General features: G+C 39.6%; 1 protein-coding gene across 3 annotated transcripts in view; it reads left to right on the forward strand.

Moving 5' to 3' along the window:
- LOC140252191 (uncharacterized) overlaps positions 1 to 27,395 on the forward strand; it is a 98,810-nt gene that overhangs the window by 48,326 nt on the left and 23,089 nt on the right. For all 3 annotated transcript variants that reach the window (XR_011903564.1, XR_011903563.1, XM_072336561.1), the window contains one exon: positions 23,213 to 25,182. Coding sequence is in view for 1 of the 3 variants with exons in the window: in XM_072336561.1 (XP_072192662.1) it covers positions 25,101 to 25,182 (82 nt within the window). In the remaining 2 variants the exon portion in view is untranslated. The remainder of the gene's footprint in view (positions 1 to 23,212; positions 25,183 to 27,395) is intronic.

The raw sequence follows: 27,395 nt of genomic DNA on the forward strand, positions 1-27,395 counted from the left end.
CAATAAATAGGACTCCTTTTCCAATAAATTGGACTCCTTTGCCAATTAATAGGACCCCATTGATAATGCATTAGAATCCATTCCTAATTAATAAGACTCCATTGCTAAGTAATAAAACTCCATTGCCAATCAATAAGATTACATTGCCAATTAGACTTAATTGCTAATAGATAAGACCCCACTGCTCATTAGACTCCATTGCCAATAAATCAGACTCCATTGCTATAAAATAAACCTCCATTGCTAATAAATAGGACTCCACTGCTTATTAGACTCCATTGCCAATATATAAACTCCATTGCCAATAAGTAAGAGTCCATTGCTAATAAGACTCCATTGCCAATCAATAAGCCTCCATTCCAAATTAATATGACTCCATTGCCAATACATTAGATTGCATTGCTAGTAATTAAGACTCCAGTGATAATAAATAAGACTCCAGTGATAATAAATAAGACTCCAGTGATAATAAATAAGACTCCAGTGATAATAACTAAGACTCCATTGCCAATAACTAAGACTCCATTGCCAATCAATCAGACTCCATTGCCAATCAATCAGACTCTATTCCTTATTAGACTCCATTGCTACTAAATTAGACTCCATTGCCAAAAATTAAGACTCCATTAATAACAAATAAGACTCTATCGAAAATAAATATATGACTCCGTCTACAAAAAATAAGACTCCATTGCCAATAAATAAGACTCCATTGCTAATTAGAATGCATTCCTAATTAATAAGACTCCATTCCTAATTAATAAGACTCTATTGCTAATTAGACGCCACTGCTAATAAATAGGACACCATTGCCTATAATTGAGTCTCCATAGCCAATATCTAAGTCAGACTCCGTGGCCAATCAGAAGTCAGACTCCGTGGCCAATCAGAAGTCAGACTCCGTGGCCAATCAGAAGTCAGACTCCGTGGCCAATCAGAAGTCAGACTCCGTGGCCAATCAGAAGTCAGACTCCGTGGCCAATCAGAAGTCAGACTCCGTGGCCAATCAGAAGTCAGACTCCGTGGCCAATCAGAAGTCAGACTCCGTGGCCAATCAGAAGTCAGACTCCGTGGCCAATCAGAAGTCAGACTCCGTGGCCAATCAGAAGTCAGACTCCGTGGCCAATCAGAAGTCAGACTCCGTGGCCAATCAGAAGTCAGACTCCGTGGCCAATCAGAAGTCAGACTCCGTGGCCAATCAGAAGTCAGACTCCGTGGCCAATCAGAAGTCAGACTCCGTGGCCAATCAGAAGTCAGACTCCGTGGCCAATCAGAAGTCAGACTCCGTGGCCAATCAGAAGTCAGACTCCGTGGCCAATCAGAAGTCAGACTCCGTGGCCAATCAGAAGTCAGACTCCGTGGCCAATCAGAAGTCAGACTCCGTGGCCAATCAGAAGTCAGACTCCGTGGCCAATCAGAAGTCAGACTCCGTGGCCAATCAGAAGTCAGACTCCGTGGCCAATCAGAAGTCAGACTCCGTGGCCAATCAGAAGTCAGACTCCGTGGCCAATCAGAAGTCAGACTCCGTGGCCAATCAGAAGTCAGACTCCGTGGCCAATCAGAAGTCAGACTCCGTGGCCAATCAGAAGTCAGACTCCGTGGCCAATCAGAAGTCAGACTCCGTGGCCAATCAGAAGTCAGACTCCGTGGCCAATCAGAAGTCAGACTCCGTGGCCAATCAGAAGTCAGACTCCGTGGCCAATCAGAAGTCAGACTCCGTGGCCAATCAGAAGTCAGACTCCGTGGCCAATCAGAAGTCAGACTCCGTGGCCAATCAGAAGTCAGACTCCGTGGCCAATCAGAAGTCAGACTCCGTGGCCAATCAGAAGTCAGACTCCGTGGCCAATCAGAAGTCAGACTCCGTGGCCAATCAGAAGTCAGACTCCGTGGCCAATCAGAAGTCAGACTCCGTGGCCAATCAGAAGTCAGACTCCGTGGCCAATCAGAAGTCAGACTCCGTGGCCAATCAGAAGTCAGACTCCGTGGCCAATCAGAAGTCAGACTCCGTGGCCAATCAGAAGTCAGACTCCGTGGCCAATCAGAAGTCAGACTCCGTGGCCAATAAATAGGACCCCATTGATAATACATAAGACTCCATTGCCAATAAATAGGACCCCATTGATAATACATAAGACTCCATTGCCAATAACTAAGACTCCATTGCCAATAACTAAGACTCCATTGCCAATAACTAAGACTCCATTGCCAATATATGTCTCCACTGACAATAATTAAGACTCCATTGCCAATAAATAGAATTACATTAATAATGAATACTCCGTTGCTAATAAATACGACTCCATTGCTAGTACATAAGAATCCAGTGCTAATTAGTAAGACTGCATTGCCAATAAATAATCAGCCATTGCCAGTAAAAGAGTATCCATATCCATTAAACAAAACTCTATATTCAGTAAATATGAATATATTGCTAATAAATAAGACTCCATTGCCACTAAATAAGACTCCAATTCCTTTGCCAATAAATAGAACTCCATTGCCAGTAAATAACAATCCATTGCTAATTAGTAAGACCCCATTGATAATTAATAAGACTCCATTGCCACTAATTAAGACTCCATTGCCAATAATATGCCATTGCCAATAAATAAGACTCCATTCCTAATTAGTAAGACTCCATTGCCTACAAATAAGACTCCATTGCCAATTAATAGGAGCCCATTGATAATACATATGAGTCCATTTATAATAAGTCTTCATTGCCAATAAATAAGACACCAGTGCCCATAAATAAAACTCAATTGCTAATAAATAAGAGTCTATATCCAGTAAATAAGAGTAAATTGCTAATAAATAAGGCTCTACATGTAGTACATTAGACTCCATTGCCAATAATTAACACTCCATTGCTAATAATATGCCACTGCCAATAAATGAGAATCCATTCCTAATTAGTAAGAATCCATTGATTATTAATAAGACTCCATTGCTAATAAATAAGTCTCTGTTGATAATATATAAGACTCCATTGCCAATAAATAGGACTCATTGTCCAATAAATAAGACTCCCTGGCCAATTAATAGGACCTCATTGATAATAAATAATACAAGAATCCATTGCTAATAAATAAGACTCCATTGCCAATAATTAAGACTCCATTGATAATACATAAGAATCCATTGCCAATAAATAAGACTCTATTGCTCATAAATAAGACTCTACTGCCAGTAACTAAGACTCCATTGACAATAAATAAAAGTCTGTTGCTAATTAATAAGACTCCATTGCTAATAAATGAAACACCATTGCCAATAACTAAGACTCCATTGCCAATAACTAAGACTCCATTGCCAATAACTAAGACTCCATTGCCAATAACTAAGACTCCATTGACAATAACTAAGACTCCATTGACAATAACTAAGACTCCATTGACAATAAATAGGACTCGACTGCTAATTAGACTCTACTACCAATAAATAAGATAATATTGCTAATAAATCAGACTCCATTGCTATTAAATAACTCAATTGCCTATAAATAAGACTCCATTGCTAATAACTAAGACTACATTGTTAAGAAATAAGACTCCACTGCCAACCAATAAGACACCACTGCCAATACATAAGACTCCATTGCTGATAAATAAGACTCCATTGCTAATAAATAAGAATCCATGCCTAATAAATAAGACTCCATTGCTAATAAATAAGACTCCATTGCTAATAAATAAGACTCCATTGCTAAGTAGGCTCCAATACTAACAATTAAGAAGACACTGGTAATACATAAGAATCTATTGGTAATAACTAAGAACCCAGTGCTAATAAATAAGAATCCATTGCCAATAAATAGGACTCCATTACCCGTAAGTAAGAGTACACTGCTATTTAGACTCCAGTCCTAGTACATAATACTATATTGCTAATCATTAAGGCTCCATTGCCAATTATTAAGACTCCATGGCCAGTAATAAGACTCCATTGCCAATTAATAAGACTCCATTGCCACTAAATAAGACTCCATTGCTAATACTTAAGAATATATTGGCAATAATTAATTCTACATTGATAATAAATATATCTTCTCTGCTAATAACTAAGACTCCATTGCCAACAAATAAGATTCCATTGCCAATAATATGTAAGGCTCCATTGACAATAAATGGAACTCCATTACCAATAATATGCCATTGCCAATAAATAAGACTCCATTCTTAATTAATAAGACACCATTGCTAATTAGATTCCATTGCCAAGAATGGAGACTCCATTGGCAATAAATAGGACTCCTTTTCCAATAAATTGGACTCCTTTGCCAATTAATAGGACCCCATTGATAATGCATTAGAATCCATTCCTAATTAATAAGACTCCATTGCTAAGTAATAAAACTCCATTGCCAATCAATAAGATTACATTGCCAATTAGACTTAATTGCTAATAGATAAGACCCCACTGCTCATTAGACTCCATTGCCAATAAATCAGACTCCATTGCTATAAAATAAACCTCCATTGCTAATAAATAGGACTCCACTGCTTATTAGACTCCATTGCCAATATATAAACTCCATTGCCAATAAGTAAGAGTCCATTGCTAATAAGACTCCATTGCCAATCAATAAGCCTCCATTCCAAATTAATATGACTCCATTGCCAATACATTAGATTGCATTGCTAGTAATTAAGACTCCAGTGATAATAAATAAGACTCCAGTGATAATAAATAAGACTCCAGTGATAATAAATAAGACTCCAGTGATAATAAATAAGACTCCAGTGATAATAACTAAGACTCCATTGCCAATCAATCAGACTCCATTGCCAATCAATCAGACTCCATTGCCAATCAATCAGACTCCATTGCCAATCAATCAGACTCCATTGCCAATCAATCAGACTCTATTCCTTATTAGACTCCATTGCTACTAAATTAGACTCCATTGCCAAAAATTAAGACTCCATTAATAACAAATAAGACTCTATCGAAAATAAATATATGACTCCGTCTACAAAAAATAAGACTCCATTGCCAATAAATAAGACTCCATTGCTAATTAGAATGCATTCCTAATTAATAAGACTCCATTCCTAATTAATAAGACTCCATTGCCGATAAATAAGACTCTATTGCTAATTAGACGCCACTGCTAATAAATAGGACACCATTGCCTATAATTGAGTCTCCATAGCCAATATCGAAGTCAGACTCCGTGGCCAATCAGAAGTCAGACTCCGTGGCCAATCAGAAGTCAGACTCCGTGGCCAATCAGAAGTCAGACTCCGTGGCCAATCAGAAGTCAGACTCCGTGGCCAATCAGAAGTCAGACTCCGTGGCCAATCAGAAGTCAGACTCCGTGGCCAATCAGAAGTCAGACTCCGTGGCCAATCAGAAGTCAGACTCCGTGGCCAATCAGAAGTCAGACTCCGTGGCCAATCAGAAGTCAGACTCCGTGGCCAATCAGAAGTCAGACTCCGTGGCCAATCAGAAGTCAGACTCCGTGGCCAATCAGAAGTCAGACTCCGTGGCCAATCAGAAGTCAGACTCCGTGGCCAATCAGAAGTCAGACTCCGTGGCCAATCAGAAGTCAGACTCCGTGGCCAATCAGAAGTCAGACTCCGTGGCCAATCAGAAGTCAGACTCCGTGGCCAATCAGAAGTCAGACTCCGTGGCCAATCAGAAGTCAGACTCCGTGGCCAATCAGAAGTCAGACTCCGTGGCCAATCAGAAGTCAGACTCCGTGGCCAATCAGAAGTCAGACTCCGTGGCCAATCAGAAGTCAGACTCCGTGGCCAATCAGAAGTCAGACTCCGTGGCCAATCAGAAGTCAGACTCCGTGGCCAATCAGAAGTCAGACTCCGTGGCCAATCAGAAGTCAGACTCCGTGGCCAATCAGAAGTCAGACTCCGTGGCCAATCAGAAGTCAGACTCCGTGGCCAATCAGAAGTCAGACTCCGTGGCCAATCAGAAGTCAGACTCCGTGGCCAATCAGAAGTCAGACTCCGTGGCCAATCAGAAGTCAGACTCCGTGGCCAATCAGAAGTCAGACTCCGTGGCCAATCAGAAGTCAGACTCCGTGGCCAATCAGAAGTCAGACTCCGTGGCCAATCAGAAGTCAGACTCCGTGGCCAATCAGAAGTCAGACTCCGTGGCCAATCAGAAGTCAGACTCCGTGGCCAATCAGAAGTCAGACTCCGTGGCCAATCAGAAGTCAGACTCCGTGGCCAATAAATAGGACCCCATTGATAATACATAAGACTCCATTGCCAATAAATAGGACCCCATTGATAATACATAAGACTCCATTGCCAATAACTAAGACTCCATTGCCAATAACTAAGACTCCATTGCCAATAACTAAGACTCCATTGCCAATATATGTCTCCACTGACAATAATTAAGACTCCATTGCCAATAAATAGAATTACATTAATAATGAATACTCCGTTGCTAATAAATACGACTCCATTGCTAGTACATAAGAATCCAGTGCTAATTAGTAAGACTGCATTGCCAATAAATAATCAGCCATTGCCAGTAAAAGAGTATCCATATCCATTAAACAAAACTCTATATTCAGTAAATATGAATATATTGCTAATAAATAAGACTCCATTGCCACTAAATAAGACTCCAATTCCTTTGCCAATAAATAGAACTCCATTGCCAGTAAATAACAATCCATTGCTAATTAGTAAGACCCCATTGATAATTAATAAGACTCCATTGCCACTAATTAAGACTCCATTGCCAATAATATGCCATTGCCAATAAATAAGACTCCATTCCTAATTAGTAAGACTCCATTGCCTACAAATAAGACTCCATTGCCAATTAATAGGAGCCCATTGATAATACATATGAGTCCATTTATAATAAGTCTTCATTGCCAATAAATAAGACACCAGTGCCCATAAATAAAACTCAATTGCTAATAAATAAGAGTCTATATCCAGTAAATAAGAGTAAATTGCTAATAAATAAGGCTCTACATGTAGTACATTAGACTCCATTGCCAATACATTAGACTCCATTGCCAATACATTAGACTCCATTGCCAATACATTAGACTCCATTGCCAATACATTAGACTCCATTGCCAATACATTAGACTCCATTGCCAATACATTAGACTCCATTGCCAATACATTAGACTCCATTGCCAATACATTAGACTCCATTGCCAATACATTAGACTCCATTGCCAATACATTAGACTCCATTGCCAATACATTAGACTCCATTGCCAATACATTAGACTCCATTGCCAATACATTAGACTCCATTGCCAATACATTAGACTCCATTGCCAATACATTAGACTCCATTGCCAATACATTAGACTCCATTGCCAATACATTAGACTCCATTGCCAATACATTAGACTCCATTGCCAATACATTAGACTCCATTGCCAATACATTAGACTCCATTGCCAATACATTAGACTCCATTGCCAATACATTAGACTCCATTGCCAATACATTAGACTCCATTGCCAATACATTAGACTCCATTGCCAATACATTAGACTCCATTGCCAATACATTAGACTCCATTGCCAATACATTAGACTCCATTGCCAATACATTAGACTCCATTGCCAATACATTAGACTCCATTGCCAATACATTAGACTCCATTGCCAATACATTAGACTCCATTGCCAATACATTAGACTCCATTGCCAATACATTAGACTCCATTGCCAATACATTAGACTCCATTGCCAATACATTAGACTCCATTGCCAATACATTAGACTCCATTGCCAATACATTAGACTCCATTGCCAATACATTAGACTCCATTGCCAATACATTAGACTCCATTGCCAATACATTAGACTCCATTGCCAATACATTAGACTCCATTGCCAATACATTAGACTCCATTGCCAATACATTAGACTCCATTGCCAATACATTAGACTCCATTGCCAATACATTAGACTCCATTGCCAATACATTAGACTCCATTGCCAATACATTAGACTCCATTGCCAATACATTAGACTCCATTGCCAATACATTAGACTCCATTGCCAATACATTAGACTCCATTGCCAATACATTAGACTCCATTGCCAATACGACGCCACTGCCAATAAATAAGACTCAAGTCCTAATTAATAAGACTCCTGTGACAAGAAAGAAGACTCCATTGCTATAAAATGAAACACCATTGCTAATAACTAAGACTGCACTGCCAATAAGTAAGACTCCATTGACAATAAATTACAATCCATTGCTAATAATATGCCATTGCGAATACATGAGAATCCATTCCTAATTAACTATACTCCATTGCCAATCAATAAGTCGGAATTGCCATTAGATAGAACTCCATTGGTAATTAATAAGACTCCACTACTAATACATAAGAAACCATTGCCAATAAATAAGACCCCACTTCTCATTAGACTCCTTTGCCAATAAATAAGACTCCTTTGCCAATAAATAAGACTCCATTGCCAATAAATAAGACTCCATTGCCAATAAATAAGACTCCATTGCCAATAAATAAGACTCCATTGCCAATAAATAAGACTCCATTGCCAATAAATAAGACTCCATTGCCAATAAATAAGACTCCATTGCCAATAAATAAGACTCCATTGCCAATAAATAAGACTCCATTGCCAATAAATAAGACTCCATTGCCAATAAATAAGACTCCATTGCCAATAAATAAGACTCCATTGCCAATAAATAAGACTCCATTGCCAATAAATAAGACTCCATTGCCAATAAATAAGACTCCATTGCCAATAAATAAGACTCCATTGCCAATAAATAAGACTCCATTGCCAATAAATAAGACTCCATTGCCAATAAATAAGACTCCATTGCCAATAAATAAGACTCCATTGCCAATAAATAAGACTCCATTGCCAATAAATAAGACTCCATTGCCAATAAATAAGACTGTATGTCTAATAAATAACACTGCATTGCCAATTAATGAGTCCATTGCTAATGACGCCATTGCTAATAACTAAGACTCCATTGCCAATAACTAAGACTCCATTGGCAATAACTAAGACTCCATTGGCAATCAATCAGACTCTATTGCTTATTAGACTCCATTGCTACTAAATTAGACTCCATTGACAAAATTAATACTCTCTAATAACAAATAAGACTCTATCGAAAATAAATATATGACTCCATTGCCAATAAATCAGACTCCATTGCTAAGAAGACTCTATTAAAAGATTAATAGATTAATAGACCAATCAATAGGACTCCACTGCTAATAATTAAGACTACATTGCTGATAAATAGGAATCTATTACTAATAATTAGGACTGCATTGCAAATAAATCAGACTGCATTGCTAATTAGATCTTACTGCCAATAAATAAGACTCCATTGCAAATAAATTAGACACGATCTCATATTTAACTCTCTTGTTAATATATTAGATTCCATCACTAAATAATAAGACTCCATTGCCAATAATTAAGACTCCATTGCCAATAATTAAGACTCCATTGCCAATAATTAAGACTCCATTGCCAATAATTAAGACTCCATTGCCAATAATTAAGACTCCATTGCCAATAATTAAGACTCCATTGCCAATAATTAAGACTCCATTGCCAATAATTAAGACTCCATTGCCAATAATTAAGACTCCATTGCCAATAATTAAGACTCCATTGCCAATAATTAAGACTCCATTGCCAATAATTAAGACTCCATTGCCAATAATTAAGACTCCATTGCCAATAATTAAGACTCCATTGCCAATAATTAAGACTCCATTGCCAATAATTAAGACTCCATTGCCAATAATTAAGACTCCATTGCCAATAATTAAGACTCCATTGCCAATAATTAAGACTCCATTGCCAATAATTAAGACTCCATTGCCAATAATTAAGACTCCATTGCCAATAATTAAGACTCCATTGCCAATAATTAAGACTCCATTGCCAATAATTAAGACTCCATTGCCAATAATTAAGACTCCATTGCCAATAATTAAGACTCCATTGCCAATAATTAAGACTCCATTGCCAATAATTAAGACTCCATTGCCAATAATTAAGACTCCATTGCCAATAATTAAGACTCCATTGCCAATAATTAAGACTCCATTGCCAATAATTAAGACTCCATTGCCAATAATTAAGACTCCATTGCCAATAATTAAGACTCCATTGCCAATAATTAAGACTCCATTGCCAATAATTAAGACTCCATTGCCAATAATTAAGACTCCATTGCCAATAAATAAGACTCCATTGCCAATAAATAAGACTCCATTGCCAATAAATAAGACTCCATTGCCAATAAATAAGACTCCATTGCCAATAATTAAGACTCCATTGCCAATAAATAAGACTCCATTGCCAATAAATAAGACTCCATTGCCAATAAATAAGACTCCATTGCTAATCAGACTCCATTGTTAATAAATAGGACTCCTTTTCCAATAAATAGGACTCCATCGCCAATCAATAGGACCCATTGATAATGCATAAGAATCCATTTCTAATAAATGAGACTCCGTTGCAAATAAATAAGACTCCATTGCCTATTAATCAGACTCCATTGCTATAAAATAAAATTCCATTGCTAATAAGATTCCTTTGCCAATAAATAAAACACCATTGCTAATAACTAAGACTAAGACTCCATTGCCAATAAATAATCCTCCATTCCAAATAAATAAGACTCCTTGTCCAATGTTAAAGACTCCTTGTCCAATGTTAAAGACTCCTTGTCCAATGTTAAAGACTCCTTGTCCAATGTTAAAGACTCCTTGTCCAATGTTAAAGACTCCTTGTCCAATGTTAAAGACTCCTTGTCCAATGTTAAAGACTCCTTGTCCAATGTTAAAGACGCCATTGCCAATGTTAAAGATGCCATTGCCAATATGTAAGACGCCATTGCCAATATGTAAGACGCCATTGCCAATATGTAAGACGCCATTGCCAATATGTAAGACTCCATTGCCAATACTGAAGAATATATTGCCAATAATTAAGACTACAATGTTAATAACTATGTCTCCTCTGCTAATAAATAAGACTCCATTGCCAATAATTAACAATTCATTGCGAATAATATGCCATTGCCAATAAATGAGAATCCATTCCTAATTAGTAAGACTCCATTGATTATTAATAAGACTCCATTGCTAATAAATAAGTCTCTGTTGATAATATATAAGACTCCATTGCCAATAAATAGGACTCCTTGTCCAATAAATCAGACTCCTTGGCCAATTAATAGCACCCCATTGATAATACATAGTACAAGAATCCATTGCTAATAAATAAGACTCCATTGCTAATAACTGAGACTGCACTGACAATAAATAAGAGTCCACTGACAATAACATGCCATTGCCAATAAATGAGAATCTATTCCTAATTAATAAGACTCCATTGACAATAAATAAGACACCACTGCCAATATATAAGACTCCATTGACATTAAATAAGATTCCATTTCCAATAAATAAGACTCCATTGCCAATAAATTGGACCTCATTGATAACACATAAGAATCCATTTCTAATACTTAAGACTCCATTGCCAATAAAGAAGACTCCATTGCTAATTAGAATGCATTGCTAATAATTAAGACTCCATTCCTAATTAATAAGACTCCATTGCCGATAAATAAGACTCTATTCTTAATTAGACGCCACTGCTAATAAATAGGACACCATTGCCTATAAATGAGACTCCATAGACAATAAATAAGACTCCACTGCCAATAAATGAGAATCCATTCCTAATTAATAAGAAATCATTGCCCATAAATAAGACTCCATTGCCCATAAATAAGTCTCCATATCCAGTAAATAAGACTCCATTGCTAATAAATACGACTCCATTGCCAACAAATATAAAAGACTCCATTGACAATAACTGCAACTCCATTGCCAGTAATATGCCATTCCCAACAAGTAATACTCCTTTCTTAATTAATAAGACTCCATTGCTAATTAGACTTCATTGCCAAGAAATAAGACGCCATTGCCGATAAATAGACTGAATTGCCAACAAGCAAGAGTCCATTGCCAGCAATAATACTATATTACCAATATATAAGGCTCCATTTCTAATAAATAAGACTCCATTGACTAAAAGTAAGACTCCATTGCCACTAAATTAGTCTCCATTGCCAAGAATTAATTCAGACTCCATTGCCAAGAAGTAAGTCAGACTCCATTGCTAATAAATAAAACTCCATTAATAACTAAGACTCCATTGCTAATAAGTAACACTCCATTGCCAACAAATAAGACTCCATTGCTAATTAGACTTTCTTACCGATAAATCAGACTCCATTGCCAATAAATAACAGTCCATTGACTATAATATGGCATTGCCAATAAATGAGAATCCATTCCTAATTAATAAGACTCCACTGCTAATAAATAAGACTCCATTGCCAATAAGTAAGACTCCGTTGCCAATAATAATTAAGACTCCATTGACAATAAATGGAACTCCATTGCCGATAATATGCCATTGCCAATAAATAAGACTCCATTCCTAATTAATAAGACTCCATTGCCAACAAATAGGTAGGACTCCATTGCCTCTAAATAAGACTCCACTGCCAATGAATAAGACTCCATTGCTTATTAGACTGTATTGCCAAGAAGTAAGACTCCATTCCCACTAAATAGGACTCCATTGCTGATAAATAACACTCCATTTTCTCTAAATAAGACTCCATAGGCAATAAATCAGACTCCATTGCCAATAAATAACAGTCCATTGCTAATAATACGCCATTGCCAATAAATAAGACTTCATTCTTAATTAAGAGGACTCCACTGCTAATTAGACTCCATTGCCAATAAATAAGACTCCATCGCCAATTAATAGGACCCCATTGATAATACATAGTACAAGAATCCATTGCTAATAATTAAGACTCCATTGATAATACATAAGAATCCATTGCCAATAATTAAGACTCCATTGCTAATTAGTAATATTCCATTGCTAATAAATAGGAGTCCATTGCCTATAAATGGGATCTCACTGCCAATAATGGGATCCCATTGCCAATAATGGGACCCCATTGCCAATAATGGGACCCCATTGCCCATAATGGGACCCCATTGCCCATAATGGGACCCCATTGCCCATAATGGGACCCCATTGCCCATAATGGGACCCCATTGCCCATAATGGGACCCCATTGCCCATAATTAAGGCTCCATTGCCCATAATTAAGGCTCCATTGCCCATAATTAAGGCTCCATTGCCCATAATTAAGGCTCCATTGCCCATAATTAAGGCTCCATATTAGGCTCCATTGCTCATTAGGCTGCATTGCTCATAAATTAGACACGCTCTCATATTAAACTCTATTGTTAATATATTAGATTCCATTGCTAAATAATAAGACTCCGTAGCCAATCAGAAGTCAGACTCCGTAGCCAATCAGAAGTCAGACTCCGTAGCCAATCAGAAGTCAGACTCCGTAGCCAATCAGAAGTCAGACTCCGTAGCCAATCAGAAGTCAGACTCCGTAGCCAATCAGAAGTCAGACTCCGTAGCCAATCAGAAGTCAGACTCCGTAGCCAATCAGAAGTCAGACTCCGTAGCCAATCAGACGTCAGACTCCGTAGCCAATCAGACGTCAGACTCCGTAGCCAATCAGACGTCAGACTCCGTGGCCAATCAGACGTCAGACTCCGTGGCCAATCAGACGTCAGACTCCGTGGCCAATCAGACGTCAGACTCCGTGGCCAATCAGACGTCAGACTCCGTGGCCAATCAGACGTCAGACTCCGTGGCCAATAATATGCCATTGCCAATAAATAAGACTCCATTCCTAATTAATAAGACATCATTGCCAATAATTAAGACTCCATTGCCAATAAATGAGAATCCATTCCTAATTAGTAAGACTCCATTGATTATTAATAAGACTCCATTGCTAATAAATAAGTCTCTGTTGATAATATATAAGACTCCATTGCCTATAAATAGGACTCCTTGTCCAATAAATAAGACTCCTTGGGCAATTAATAGGACCCCATTGATAATAAATAATACAAGAATCCATTGCTAATAAATAAGACTCCATAGCCAATAAATAGGACTCCATTACTGATCAATCTCCATTGCTAATTAGACTCTATTGTCAATAAATAAGACTCCATTGCCAACAAGTAACACTCCAACACAATCAGACTCCATTGCCAGTAGATAAGACACCATTCCTAATAAATAAGACTCCGTTGCCAATAAGTCTCCATTGCTAATAAATAAGACACCATTGCTAATAAGACTGCATTGGCAATAAATAAGACTCTATTGCCAATCAATAGGACTCTATTGCTAATAATTAAGAATCCGTTGCTGAGAAATAAGAATCCATTAATGATAAGTAGTTCTGCATTGCCAATAATTAAGACTCCATTGCCAATAATTAAGACTCCATTGCCAATAATTAAGACTCCTTTGCCAATAATTAAGACTCCTTTGCCAATAATTAAGACTCCTTTGCCAATAATTAAGACTCCTTTGCCAATAATTAAGACTCCTTTGCCAATAATTAAGACTCCTTTGCCAATAATTAAGACTCCTTTGCCAATAATTAAGACTCCTTTGCCAATAATTAAGACTCCTTTGCCAATAATTAAGACTCCTTTGCCAATAATTAAGACTCCTTTGCCAATAATTAAGACTCCTTTGCCAATAATTAAGACTCCTTTGCCAATAATTAAGACTCCTTTGCCTATAATTAAGACTCCTTTGCCTATAATTAAGACTCCTTTGCCTATAATTAAGACTCCTTTGCCTATAATTAAGACTCCTTTGCCTATAATTAAGACTCCATTGCCAATAACTAAGACTCCATTGCCAATAACTAAGACTCCATTGCCAATAATTAAGACTCCATTGCCAATAATTAAGACTCCATTGCCAATAATTAAGACTCCATTGCCAATAATTAAGACTCCATTGCCTATAATTAAGACTCCATTGCCTATAATTAAGACTCCATTGCCAGAAATAGAATTACATAATAATGAATACTCCGTTGCTAATAAATACGACTCCATTGCTAGTACATAAGAATCCATTGCTAATTAGTAAGACTTCATTGCCAATAAACAATACTCCAATGCCAGTAAATAAGAATCCATATCCATTAAATAAAACTCCATATTCAGTGAATAAGAATATAATGCTAATAAATAAGATTCCATTGCCAATAATTAAGACTGTATTACCAATAATAATACTATATTGCCAATCAATAAGACTCCATTGCTAATAATTAAGACACCACTGTCAATACTTAAGACTCCACTGGCAATAAATAGACTAAATTGCCAACAAGCAAGAGTCCATTGCCAGCAATAATAATATATTGCCATTATATTAGACTCCATTGCCAATAAATAAGACTCCATTGCCAATAAATAAGACTCCATTGCCAATAAATAAGACTCCATTGCCAATAAATAAGACTCCATTGCCAATAAATAAGACTCCATTGCCAATAAATAAGACTCCATTGCCAATAAATAAGACTCCATTGCCAATAAATACCTAAGACTCCATTGCCAATAAGTAAGACTCCATTACCAATAATAACTAAGATGCCATTGACAATAATAAGTAAGACTCCATTGCTAATAATATGCCATTGCCAATAAATAAGACTCCATTCTTAATTAATAGGACTTCATTGCTAATTAGACTCCATTGCCAATAAATGACACTCCATTGCTAATAACTAAGGCTCCATTGCTATTTAGAATCTATTATCAATAAATAACATTACTAATGCATTAGAATCCATTGCTATTTAATAAGACACCATTGCTAATAAATAAGACACCATTGCCAATAATTAAGTCAGACTCCATTGCCAATAAAGAAGACTCCATTGCTAATTAGAATGCATTCCTAATTAATAAGACTCCATTCCTAATTAAGAAGACTCCATTGCTGATAAATAAGACTCCATTCCTAATTAGACGCCACTGCTAATAAATAGGACACCATTGCCTATAAATGAGACTCCATTGCCAATATCTACAACTCCATAGCCAATAAGTTAGACTCCACTGGTAATAAATAAGACTCCACTGGTAATAAATAGTACTCCACTGGTAATAAATAAGACTCCACTGGTAATAAATAAGACTCCACTGGTAATAAATAAGTCTATATTGATAATATTTGAGACTTGACTGCTAATAAATAAGACTCCATTGCCTTTAAGTCTCCATTGCCATTAAGTACGACTCCATTGCCAATAAATCAGACTCCATTAATAATTAAGACTCCATTGCTAATAAAAAACACTCCATTGCTAATACATAATATTTCATTGCCAGTAATTAAGACTCCATTGCCTATAATTAAATCTCTATAGCCTATAATTAAGACTCCATTGCCAATAAATAGAATTACATTAATAATGCATACTCCGTTGCTAATAAATAAGACTCCATTGCTAGTACATAGGAATCCAATGCTAATTAGTAAGACTCCATTGCCAATAAATAATCATCCATTGCCAGTAAATAAGAATCCACATCCATTAAATAAAACTCCATATCCAGTAAATAAGAATGTATCGCTAATAAATAACACTGAATTTCCAGCAAATAAGACTCACTTGCTAATTAGACTCCATTGCCTATAACTAAGACTGTATTACCAATAATAATAGTATATTGCCAATCAATAAGACTCCATTGCTAATAATTAAGACACCACTGTCAATACTTAAGACTCCACTGGCAATATATAGATTAAATTGCCAACAAGCAAGAGTCCATTGCCAGTAATAATAATATATTGCCAATACATTAGACTCCATTGCCAATACATTAGACTCCATTGCCAATACATTAGACTCCATTGCCAATACATTAGACTCCATTGCCAATACATTAGACTCCATTGCCAATATATAAGACTCCATTGCCAATATATAAGACTCCATTGCTAATTAGACTGCAATACTAACCATTAAGAAGACATTGTTAATAACTAAGAATGCAGTGCTAATAAGTAAGATTCCAGTGCTAATAAATAAGACTCCATTGCCAATAAAAGAGACTAAACTGCCAATAAATAAAACCCCATTGCTAATAATTAAATCTCCATTTGCAATAAATCAGATGATAATGCCAAGAATTGAGATTCCGGTGCTGATAAATAAGACCTTATCACTAATAAGACTCCATTGCGAATTAGACTTATATGAACTAAATACGAATCCATCTGCAATCAATAGGAGTCCATAGCCAATAAATAAGACTCTATTGCTAATAAATTACAATCCATTGCCAATTAATAGGAGTCCATTGCTAATAAATAGGACTGCGTTGCTAATTGATAAGGCTCCATTGCCAATAATAAAACTGCGTTGCCAATAAATAAGACTCCAATGCCAATAAATAAGAATCCATTGCCCATAAATAAGACTCCATTACCCGTAAGTAAGAGTACACTGCTATTTAGACTCCAGTCCTAGTAAATAATACTATATTGCTAATCATTAAGGCACCATTGCCAATTATTAAGACTCCATGGCCAGTAATAAGACTCCATTGCTAATAAATAAATGTCCATTGCCAATAAATCAGACTCCATTGATATAAATTAAAATGCTATTGCTAATAAGACACCTTTGCCAATAAATAAGACTCCATTGCCAATAAACAAGACTCCATTGCCAATAAACAAGACTCCATTGCCAATAAACAAGACTCCATTGCCAATAAACAAGACTCCATTGCCAATAAACAAGACTCCATTGCCAATAAACAAGACTCCATTGCCAATAAACAAGACTCCATTGCCAATAAACAAGACTCCATTGCCAATAAACAAGACTCCATTGCCAATAAACAAGACTCCATTGCCAATAAACAAGACTCCATTGCCAATAAACAAGACTCCATTGCTAATACTTAAGAATATATTGGCAATAATTAATTCTACATTGATAATAAATATATCTCCTCTGCTATTAAATAAGACTCCACTGCTAATTAGTAAGACTCCATTGCCAACAACTAAGACTCCATTGCCAATAAATAGAATTACATTAGTAATTAAAACTCCGTTGCTAATAAACAATACTCCATTGCCAGTAAATAAGAATCCATATCCAATAAATAAAACTCCATATTCAGTAAATATAAATATATTGCTAATAAATAAGACTCTATTGCTAATAAATAAGACTCTATTGCTAATAAATAAGACTCTATTGCTAATAAATAAGACTCTATTGCTAATAAATAAGACTCTATTGCTAATAAATAAGACTCTATTGCTAATAAATAAGACTCATGTGCCAATAGATAGAACACCATTGCCAATAAATAAGAATCCATTCTTAAGTAATAGGACTCCATTGCTAATTAGACTCCATTGCCAATAAATATGACTCCATTGCCCGTAAGACTCCATTGCTATTTAGACTCCATTCCTAATAAATAATACTATATTGCTAATAAATAAGGCTAATTTACTAATAAGTAAGACTCCATTGCCAATAAAATACAATCCATTGCCAATAATATGCCATTGCCAATAAATAAGACTCCATTGCCAATAAATAAGACTCCATTGCCAATAAATAAGACTCCATTGCCAATAAATAAGACTCCATTGCCAATAAATAAGACTCCATTGCCAATAAATAAGACTCCATTGCCAATAAATAAGACTCCATTGCCAATAAATAAGACTCCATTGCCAATAAATAAGACTCCATTGCCAATAAATAAGACTCCATTGCCAATTAGACTCCAGTGTTAATAAATAAGACTCCATTGCTAAGAAATAAAACTCCATTACCAATAAATAAGACTCCATTGCCAATAATTAAGACTCCATTGCCAATAATTAAGACTCCATTGCCAATAATTAAGACTCCATTGCCAATAATTAAGACTCCATTGCCAATAATTAAGACTCCATTGCCAATAATTAAGACTCCATTGCCAATAATTAAGACTCCATTGCCAATAATTAAGACTCCATTGCCAATAATTAAGACTCCATTGCCAATAATTAAGACTCCATTGCCAATAATTAAGACTCCATTGCCAATAATTAAGACTCCATTGCCAATAATTAAGACTCCATTGCCAATAATTAAGACTCCATTGCCAATAATTAAGACTCCATTGCCAATAATTAAGACTCCATTGCCAATAATTAAGACTCCATTGCCAATAATTAAGACTCCATTGCCAATAATTAAGACTCCATTGCCAATAATTAAGACTCCATTGCCAATAATTAAGACTCCATTGCCAATAATTAAGACTCCATTGCCAATAATTAAGACTCCATTGCCAATAATTAAGACTCCATTGCCAATAATTAAGACTCCATTGCCAATAATTAAGACTCCATTGCCAATAATTAAGACTCCATTGCCAATAATTAAGACTCCATTGCCAATAATTAAGACTCCATTGCCAATAATTAAGACTCCATTGCCAATAATTAAGACTCCATTGCCAATAATTAAGACTCCATTGCCAATAATTAAGACTCCATTGCCAATAATTAAGACTCCATTGCCAATAATTAAGACTCCATTGCCAATAATTAAGACTCCATTGCCAATAATTAAGACTCCATTGCCAATAATTAAGACTCCATTGCCAATAATTAAGACTCCATTGCCAATAATTAAGACTCCATTGCCAATAATTAAGACTCCATTGCCAATAATTAAGACTCCATTGCCAATAATTAAGACTCCATTGCCAATAATTAAGACTCCATTGCCAATAATTAAGACTCCATTGCCAATAATTAAGACTCCATTGCCAATAATTAAGACTCCATTGCCAATAATTAAGACTCCATTGCCAATAATTAAGACTCCATTGCCAATAATTAAGACACCACTGTCAATACTTAAGACTCCACTGCCAATACTTAAGACTCCACTGCCAATAAATAGACTAAATTGCCAACAAGCAAGAGTCCATTGCCAACAATAATAATATATTGCCATTATATTAGACTCCATTGCTAATAACTAAGACTCCATTGCTAATAACTAAGACTCCATTGCTAATAACTAAGACTCCATTGCTAATAACTAAGACTCCATTGCTAATAACTAAGACTCCATTGCTAATAACTAAGACTCCATTGCTAATAACTAAGACTCCATTGCTAATAACTAAGACTCCATTGCTAATAACTAAGACTCCATTGCTAATAACTAAGACTCCATTGCTAATAACTAAGACTCCATTGCTAATAACTAAGACTCCATTGCTAATAACTAAGACTCTGTTGCTTATTAGACTCCATTGCTACTAAATTAGACTCGATTGCCAAAAACTAAGACTCCATTAATAACAAATAAGACTCTATCTACAATAAATAAGACTCCATTGCCAATATTTAAAACTCCATTGCCAATATTTAAGACTATATTGCCGTTAAGACACCACTGCCAATAAGACTCTATTCCTAATTAATAAGACTACACTGACAAGAAATAAGACTCCATTGCCAACAAATAAGACTCCATTGCTTATTAGACTCAATTGTCTATATAGAAGACTCCATTGCTATTAAGAAACACTCCATTGCCAATATATCTCTATTTCTAATAAATAAGACTCCACTGTTAATAAATAAGACTCCATTGCCCATAAATTGGACCCCATTTATAAGACATAACAATCCATTTCTAATAAATACGACTCCAATGCCAATAAATACGACTCCATTGACAACAAATAAATAAGACTCCATTGCTAATTAGTAACACTGCATTGCTAATAAATAATATTCCATTGCTAATAAAAAAGACTACATTGCCAATTAATAAAACTCCATGGCTAATACTTAAGAATATATTGCCAGTAATTACGACTGTTATTAATAAATATGTGTTATTAATAAATATGTGCCTCTGCTAATAATTAAGACTCCGTTGCCAATAATTAAGACCCCCCTGCCAATAAATAAGACTCAATTCCAAATTAATAAGAGTCCACTGACAAGAAATAAGACTCCATTGCTTATTAGAATCGATTGTCTATAGATAAGACTCCATTGCTATTAAAAAAGGACTCCATTGACAATAACTAAGACTCCATTGGCAATAAATAGGACCTCTTTTCCAATAAATAAGACTCCTTTGCCAATTAATTGGACCCCATTGATAATACATAGTACAAGACTCCATTGCTAATAAATTAGACTCCATTGCTAATAAATTAGACTCCATAGCCAATAAATTAGACTCCATAGCCAATAAATTAGACTCCATAGCCAATAAATTAGACTCCATAGCCAATAAATTAGACTCCATAGCCAATAAATTAGACTCCATAGCCAATAAATTAGACTCCATAGCCAATAAATTAGACTCCATAGCCAATAAATTAGACTCCATAGCCAATAAATTAGACTCCATCTATTTAAATAAATAAGTGAATGCTTGTGTTAGCCTTCACTGCCAATCATTGTTCAATCGTGGTGTGTTTCTCATTCTTTAACCCTTCGTTTCCAATTAGTGTCCAGTCTGTCTGTGTTTCCTGGTCTACCCATTAACTGCCACTCACTGTCCAGTCTTTCTCTGTATCCTATGTATTTATTAATCTCTGTATCTCTATTTACTGCTACTCAATGTCCAATGGTTCTGTGTCTCAGTCATGTTTCACTGCCCCTCGTTGTGCAATCTCTCTCTGTCTCTCATTCTCTACCCATTAACTGTCATTCACTGTCCAGTCATTCACCATGTCTCATTCTGTACTGATAGGGAACATGGTCAAGTTCTCAGCCAATATGCTCCTCATTTATGGGAACATGGTCAAGTTCTCAGCCAATATGCTCCTCATTTATGGGAACATGGTCAAGTTCTCAGCCAATATGCTCCTCATTTATGGGAACATGGTCAACTTCTCAGCCAATATGCTCCTCATTTATGGGAACATGGTAAAGATCTCAGCCAATATGCTCCTCATTTATCCCCTGTATAGCACCGAACCATGACCCATGTAGGTCATGTTAGACTATTAGAACCATGACCCATGTAGGGGTGTTAGACTGTTGTGAAATCATCAACAGTAGAGTTAGACAAAAATAGTGCTGATGTTGTCATTTAGTAGTTAATAAGTTGGTGATCATGAGACAGATGGAATGGACCGGTCTAGCTTGGAGAGCTCGGATGAAAGAAGACCATAAGACAGATGGAATGGACTGGTTTCGACTGGATACCTTAGATGAAAGACAAATACCACGTGAAGCATGACCCCTCCTCTGGGTCAGTCCTTGCTGGCCTTCCAACACTAAGTCAACGTCACTCCACCGTCTCAATCTCCCTCATTGCCCCACAGCGTCACTCACTCACATCACCCCCCACATTGTCTCTGCCCCACATTCTCACCCCACACCATCAGTGCAGTCTCAGAGCAAGGCCTTGCCTGCTGTAATGCAGTAATAGAACAGGCAATGCAGCAGCGCTGGCGGAGAAGCGCAGTCCTGGACCACAGCACGGCAGGTAACGGTCACACACAGCAGCAATGAAGGCAGAACAGAGAAGAGGAGCTCCTCAATGTGGGCAGAGCTTCCGGCAGAAGGAGCTGCAGTAAAAACCTCCTCCCTTCCACTGGCAGCCCTTATATGAGGATTGGGAGGGGGCGGAGCCAGGGTCCACCAATCAGGTGCATTGCAATGCAGCCAATCGGGTGCATTGCCTGCAGCTGTGCTGTGCTGCCCCCAATCATGGCTTCCTGCGTGACTACCAGTGAGCACAGGTGGGAGCAGTTCAGGGCTGGAAGCTGATTGGGTCCAGCCTGGCTCCACCCCCCTCCTTGAGCCACATTTAAGGGCTGTGCTTGAAGAGCCTTTCCTTTGGGCTGCACAGTGAGTGTTGGGCTTTGCAGTGTGGTAAGAAATTCCTTCTTTATTACTGGGTTTTAGATTTCCACTTTTTGTGGTTCTTGGCTGCGTTTAAGGATGGGAAGAAAGAGCAGCATTTGTGTCTGGAATCTGCTTCCTTTGGAGAGGTGGGTGAGCCATTTCCCATCCTTTCTTTATTTCAGGGCTTTGGGGGTGAAGGAAGCGGGGTGGAACAGGGGGCACAAGTTGGTCTGTCCCATCCTTGGAGCCGTTTAGGCTGCGTGTAGCCTGCTGTGGTGCTTGGTTATTTTAGCCATAGCAGGGGGGTTGGAAGGCGATGATAGTTAATGATCCTTCTCAGCGCAGGCCATCATATGATTCTATGATCATGTATTGCAGAGTATCTCCTACAGCTGTGATTGCTGTGGCACACCGCTCGTCGCTGCAGTTGTCATCATTGTCATCATCTCCATCATCACCATCTTCATCATCTCCATCTGGACGTGGAGCCTTTGGCCGCCGTTGTCTGGACTTGGTTGTACAGCGAGTTGGTCATGCATCCAAAGTCCACCCATCCAGTTGGTGTCTTCCTCATTTGGAGCCGAGGATGCTGTGGGCTCCCACGTCAGAGGCCTTGCTGAGTTCCAGCTGGATGATATCAGCAGCTCTTTCTTCCCCTTCCATCCCTGCACCGACACCGTCACAGAAGGCCACCAGGTCGGTCAAGCAGGATTTGCCCTCGGTGAAGCCACGCCGGTTCTCCCACATCACATCCAGCTTCCACGTGCCCTGGCTCTCTTCTAGGAGGATCTGCTTGGTGGTCGTTCCCAGCACAGCAGCGAGACTGGTGGGTCAGCAGTTCCCATCATCATCCCTTCTACGCTTCCTAAACAGGAGTGCGATGTTGGCCGTGTTTCTGCTCACCAGGACTGCACCTGACTGCCACCACTTCTCACACAGCACTGAGAGCAGCTCGGTGACTGCAGCACTGAATTACCTCCTCACTCTGTGATGCGTCTCATCGGGATCCACAGAGTCCTGGTTTTCAGGTCCTTAGGACATCTAAAGGTGGATGTCACTCACAGCGCGGGACAAGGAGGGAACCAGCAGGGCTGGCGTCGCTTCCTCCATCCCTCCCTCCCAAAGCAAAGGCGAGGGCTGTGTATAATGAGCAGCGATCAGAGAACACAGAGGTAAAAATGTGGTTGAGTACCTCAGCCTTCTACTTGTGTGTTCCCAGCCCTATTGCTGCAGGTAAGCAGCATTCTGCCCCCCCAAGCCCAGCCCGCCTTCGCCTTCTGCCCCCCAAAGAGACCCCTTAAGACGCCATAAGAACCCCATTAGACCCCAAAGAGACCCCATAGGAGGTCTATGCCCCCCCAAATCCATTCATTCTCTTCTGCCCCCCAATTCAACCCCATAAGACCCCATAGGCCCCCATTAAAACCCCATAAAAGCCCATAGGACCCCATTAGACCCCATTGGAGCCCATACGGCCCCCATAACACCTTATAGGACCCCATTAGACCCCATAAGGACTCCATAGGACCGTATTGGGTCTCACAGAACCGCATAAGACCCCATAGTACCCCATAAAGACCCCATAAGATCCCATAGCCCCGAAGTACAGCCTATGCGTTGCGCCCCCCAAGTGCCGCCATCCTCTTCTGCCCCCCCAAGTGCCGCCATCCTCTTCTGCCCCCCCAAGTGCCGCCATCCTCTTCTGCCCCCCCAAGTGCCGCCATCCTCTTCTGCCCCCCAAGTGCCGCCATCCTCTTCTGCCCCCCAAGTGCCGCCATCCTCTTCTGCCCCCCAAGTGCCGCCATCCTCTTCTGCCCCCCAAGTGCCGCCATCCTCTTCTGCCCCCCAAGTGCCGCCATCCTCTTCTGCCCCCCAAGTGCCGCCATCCTCTTCTGCCCCCCAAGTGCCGCCATCCTCTTCTGCCCCCCAAGTGCCGCCATCCTCTTCTGCCCCCCAAGTGCCGCCATCCTCTTCTGCCCCCCAAGTGCCACCATCATATTCTGCCCCCCAAGTGCCACCATCATATTCTGCCCCCCAAGTGCCACCATCATATTCTGCCCCCCAAGTGCCACCATCATATTCTGCCCCCAGGTAGAGCCTATGCGTCGCGCCCCCTAAGTCCAGCCATATAGGACATGAATAGCAGCAATGTAAAACTCCCTTTGCTTTGCAGCCCAAGTAACAGCAATGGGAGCAACAATAGCGCTGCCTGGTGGACACAGCGCAGAACTGCAATGGAGGAGCAACAGCAGCAATAAAGAACTGAATGGTGCCACGGGGGAACAGAAACGAACTTGGGGGGCAGAATATGACTCCACTACCAATAAATAAGACTCCATTGCCAATAAGTAAGCCTATACTGATTATCAGACACCATTGTTAACAATAAAGGCTCCATTGCCAATAAATGAAACCATTGCCAATATATAAAATGGAATTGCCAATAAAGACTCCAATCTGTGTGTGCGGCCGAGTGTGTGCGTCCCTGTGTGTCTCTCTCTGAGCTTGTCTCTCTGTGTGCCTGTATCGGTCGTGTGCATCTGTGTGCCTGTATCTGTGGGTGTGTGTCTATAAATGTGGGGTGGTGTCTATAAATGTGGGGTGGTGTCTATAAATGTGGGGTGGTGTCTATAAATGTGGGGTGGTGTCTATAAATGTGGGGGTGTGCGTCTATAAATGTGGGGGTGTGCGTCTATAAATGTGGGGGTGTGCGTCTCTAAGTGTGTGTGTGAGTCTCTAAGTGTGTGTGTGAGTCTCTAAGTGTGTGTGTGCGTCTCTAAGTGTGTGTGTGCGTCTCTAAGTGTGTGTGTGCGTCTCTAAGTGTGTGTGTGCGTCTCTAAGTGTGTGTTTGCGTCTGTGTGTGTGTGTGCGTCTGTGTGTGTGTGCGTCTGTGTGTGTGTGCGTCTGTGTGTGTGTGCGTCTGTGTGTGTGTGTGCGTCTGTGTGTGTGTGTGCGTCTGTGTGTGTGTGTGCGTCTGTGTGTGTGTGTGCGTCTGTGTGTGTGTGTGCGTCTGTGTGTGTGTGTGCGTCTGTGTGTGTGTGTGCGTCTGTGTGTGTGTGTGCGTCTGTGTGTGTGTGTGCGTCTGTGTGTGTGTGTGCGTCTGTGTGTGTGTGTGCGTCTGTGTGTGTGTGTGCGTCTGTGTGTGTGTGTGCGTCTGTGTGTGTGTGTGCGTCTGTGTGTGTGTGTGCGTCTGTGTGTGTGTGTGCGTCTGTGTGTGTGTGTGCGTCTGTGTGTGTGTGTGCGTCTGTGTGTGTGTGTGCGTCTGTGTGTGTGTGTGCGTCTCTGTGTGTGTGTGCGTCTGTGTGTGTGTGTGCGTCTCTGTGTGTGTGTGCGCGCGTCTCTGTGTGTGTGTGCGCGCGTCTCTGTGTGTGTGTGCGCGCGTCTCTGTGTGTGTGTGCGCGCGTCTCTGTGTGTGTGTGCGCGCGTCTCTGTGTGTGTGTGCGCGCGTCTCTGTGTGTGTGTGCGCGTCTCTGTGTGTGTGTGCGCGTCTCTGTGTGTGTGTGCGCGTCTCTGTGTGTGTGTGTGTGCGTCTCTGTGTGTGTGTGCGTCTCTGTGTGTGTGTGTGCGTCTGTGTGTGTGTGTGCGTCTCTGTGTGTGCGTGCGTGCGTCTCTGTGTGTGCGTGCGTCTCTGTGTGTGCGTGCGTGCGTCTCTGTGTGTGCGTGCGTGCGTCTCTGTGTGTGCGTGCGTGCGTCTCTCTCTAAGCGTGCGTGCGTCTCTAAGCGTGCGGGCGGGCGTCTCTAAGCGTGCGGGCGTGCGTCTCTCTCTAAGTGTGCGTGCGTGCGTCTCTCTCTAAGTGTGCGTGCGTGCGTCTCTCTCTAAGTGTGCGTGCGTGCGTCTCTCTCTAAGTGTGCGTGCGTGCGTCTCTCTCTAAGTGTGCGTGCGTGCGTCTCTCTCTAAGTGTGCGTGCGTGCGTCTGTCTCTAAGTGTGCGTGCGTGCGTCTATAAGAGTGTGCGTGCGTCTATAAATGTGGGGGTGTGCGTCTATAAGTGTTTGTGTGTTTCTATAAGTGTGTGAGTGCGTCTATAAATGTGGGTGTGTGCGTCTATAAATGTGTGTGTGCGTCTATAAGTGTTTGTGTGTTTCTATAAGTGTGTGAGTGCGTCTATAAATGTGTGTGTGTCTATAAGTGTGTGTGTGTGTCTATAAATGTGGGTGTGTCTATAAATGTGGGTGTGTCTATAAATGTGGGGTTGCGTCTATAAATGTGGGTGTGTCTATAAACGTGGGGGTGCGTATATCTGTGTGTGCGTATATCTGTGTGTGCGTATATCTGTGTGTGCGTATATCTGTGTGTGCGTATATCTGTGTGTGCGTATATCTGTGTGTGCGTATATCTGTGTGTGCGTATATCTGTGTGTGCGTATATCTGTGTGTGCGTATATCTGTGTGTGTGTGTGCGTCTCTGTGTGTGTGTGTGCGTCTCTGTGTGTGTGTGTGCGTCTCTGTGTGTGCGTGCGTGCGTCTCTGTGTGTGCGTGCGTCTCTGTGTGTGCGTGCGTGCGTCTCTGTGTGTGCGTGCGTGCGTCTCTGTGTGTGCGTGCGTGCGTCTCTCTCTAAGCG

The sequence above is a fragment of the Excalfactoria chinensis genome, chromosome 4 (assembly GCF_039878825.1).
Source record: "Excalfactoria chinensis isolate bCotChi1 chromosome 4, bCotChi1.hap2, whole genome shotgun sequence".
Taxonomy (NCBI): domain Eukaryota; kingdom Metazoa; phylum Chordata; class Aves; order Galliformes; family Phasianidae; genus Excalfactoria; species Excalfactoria chinensis.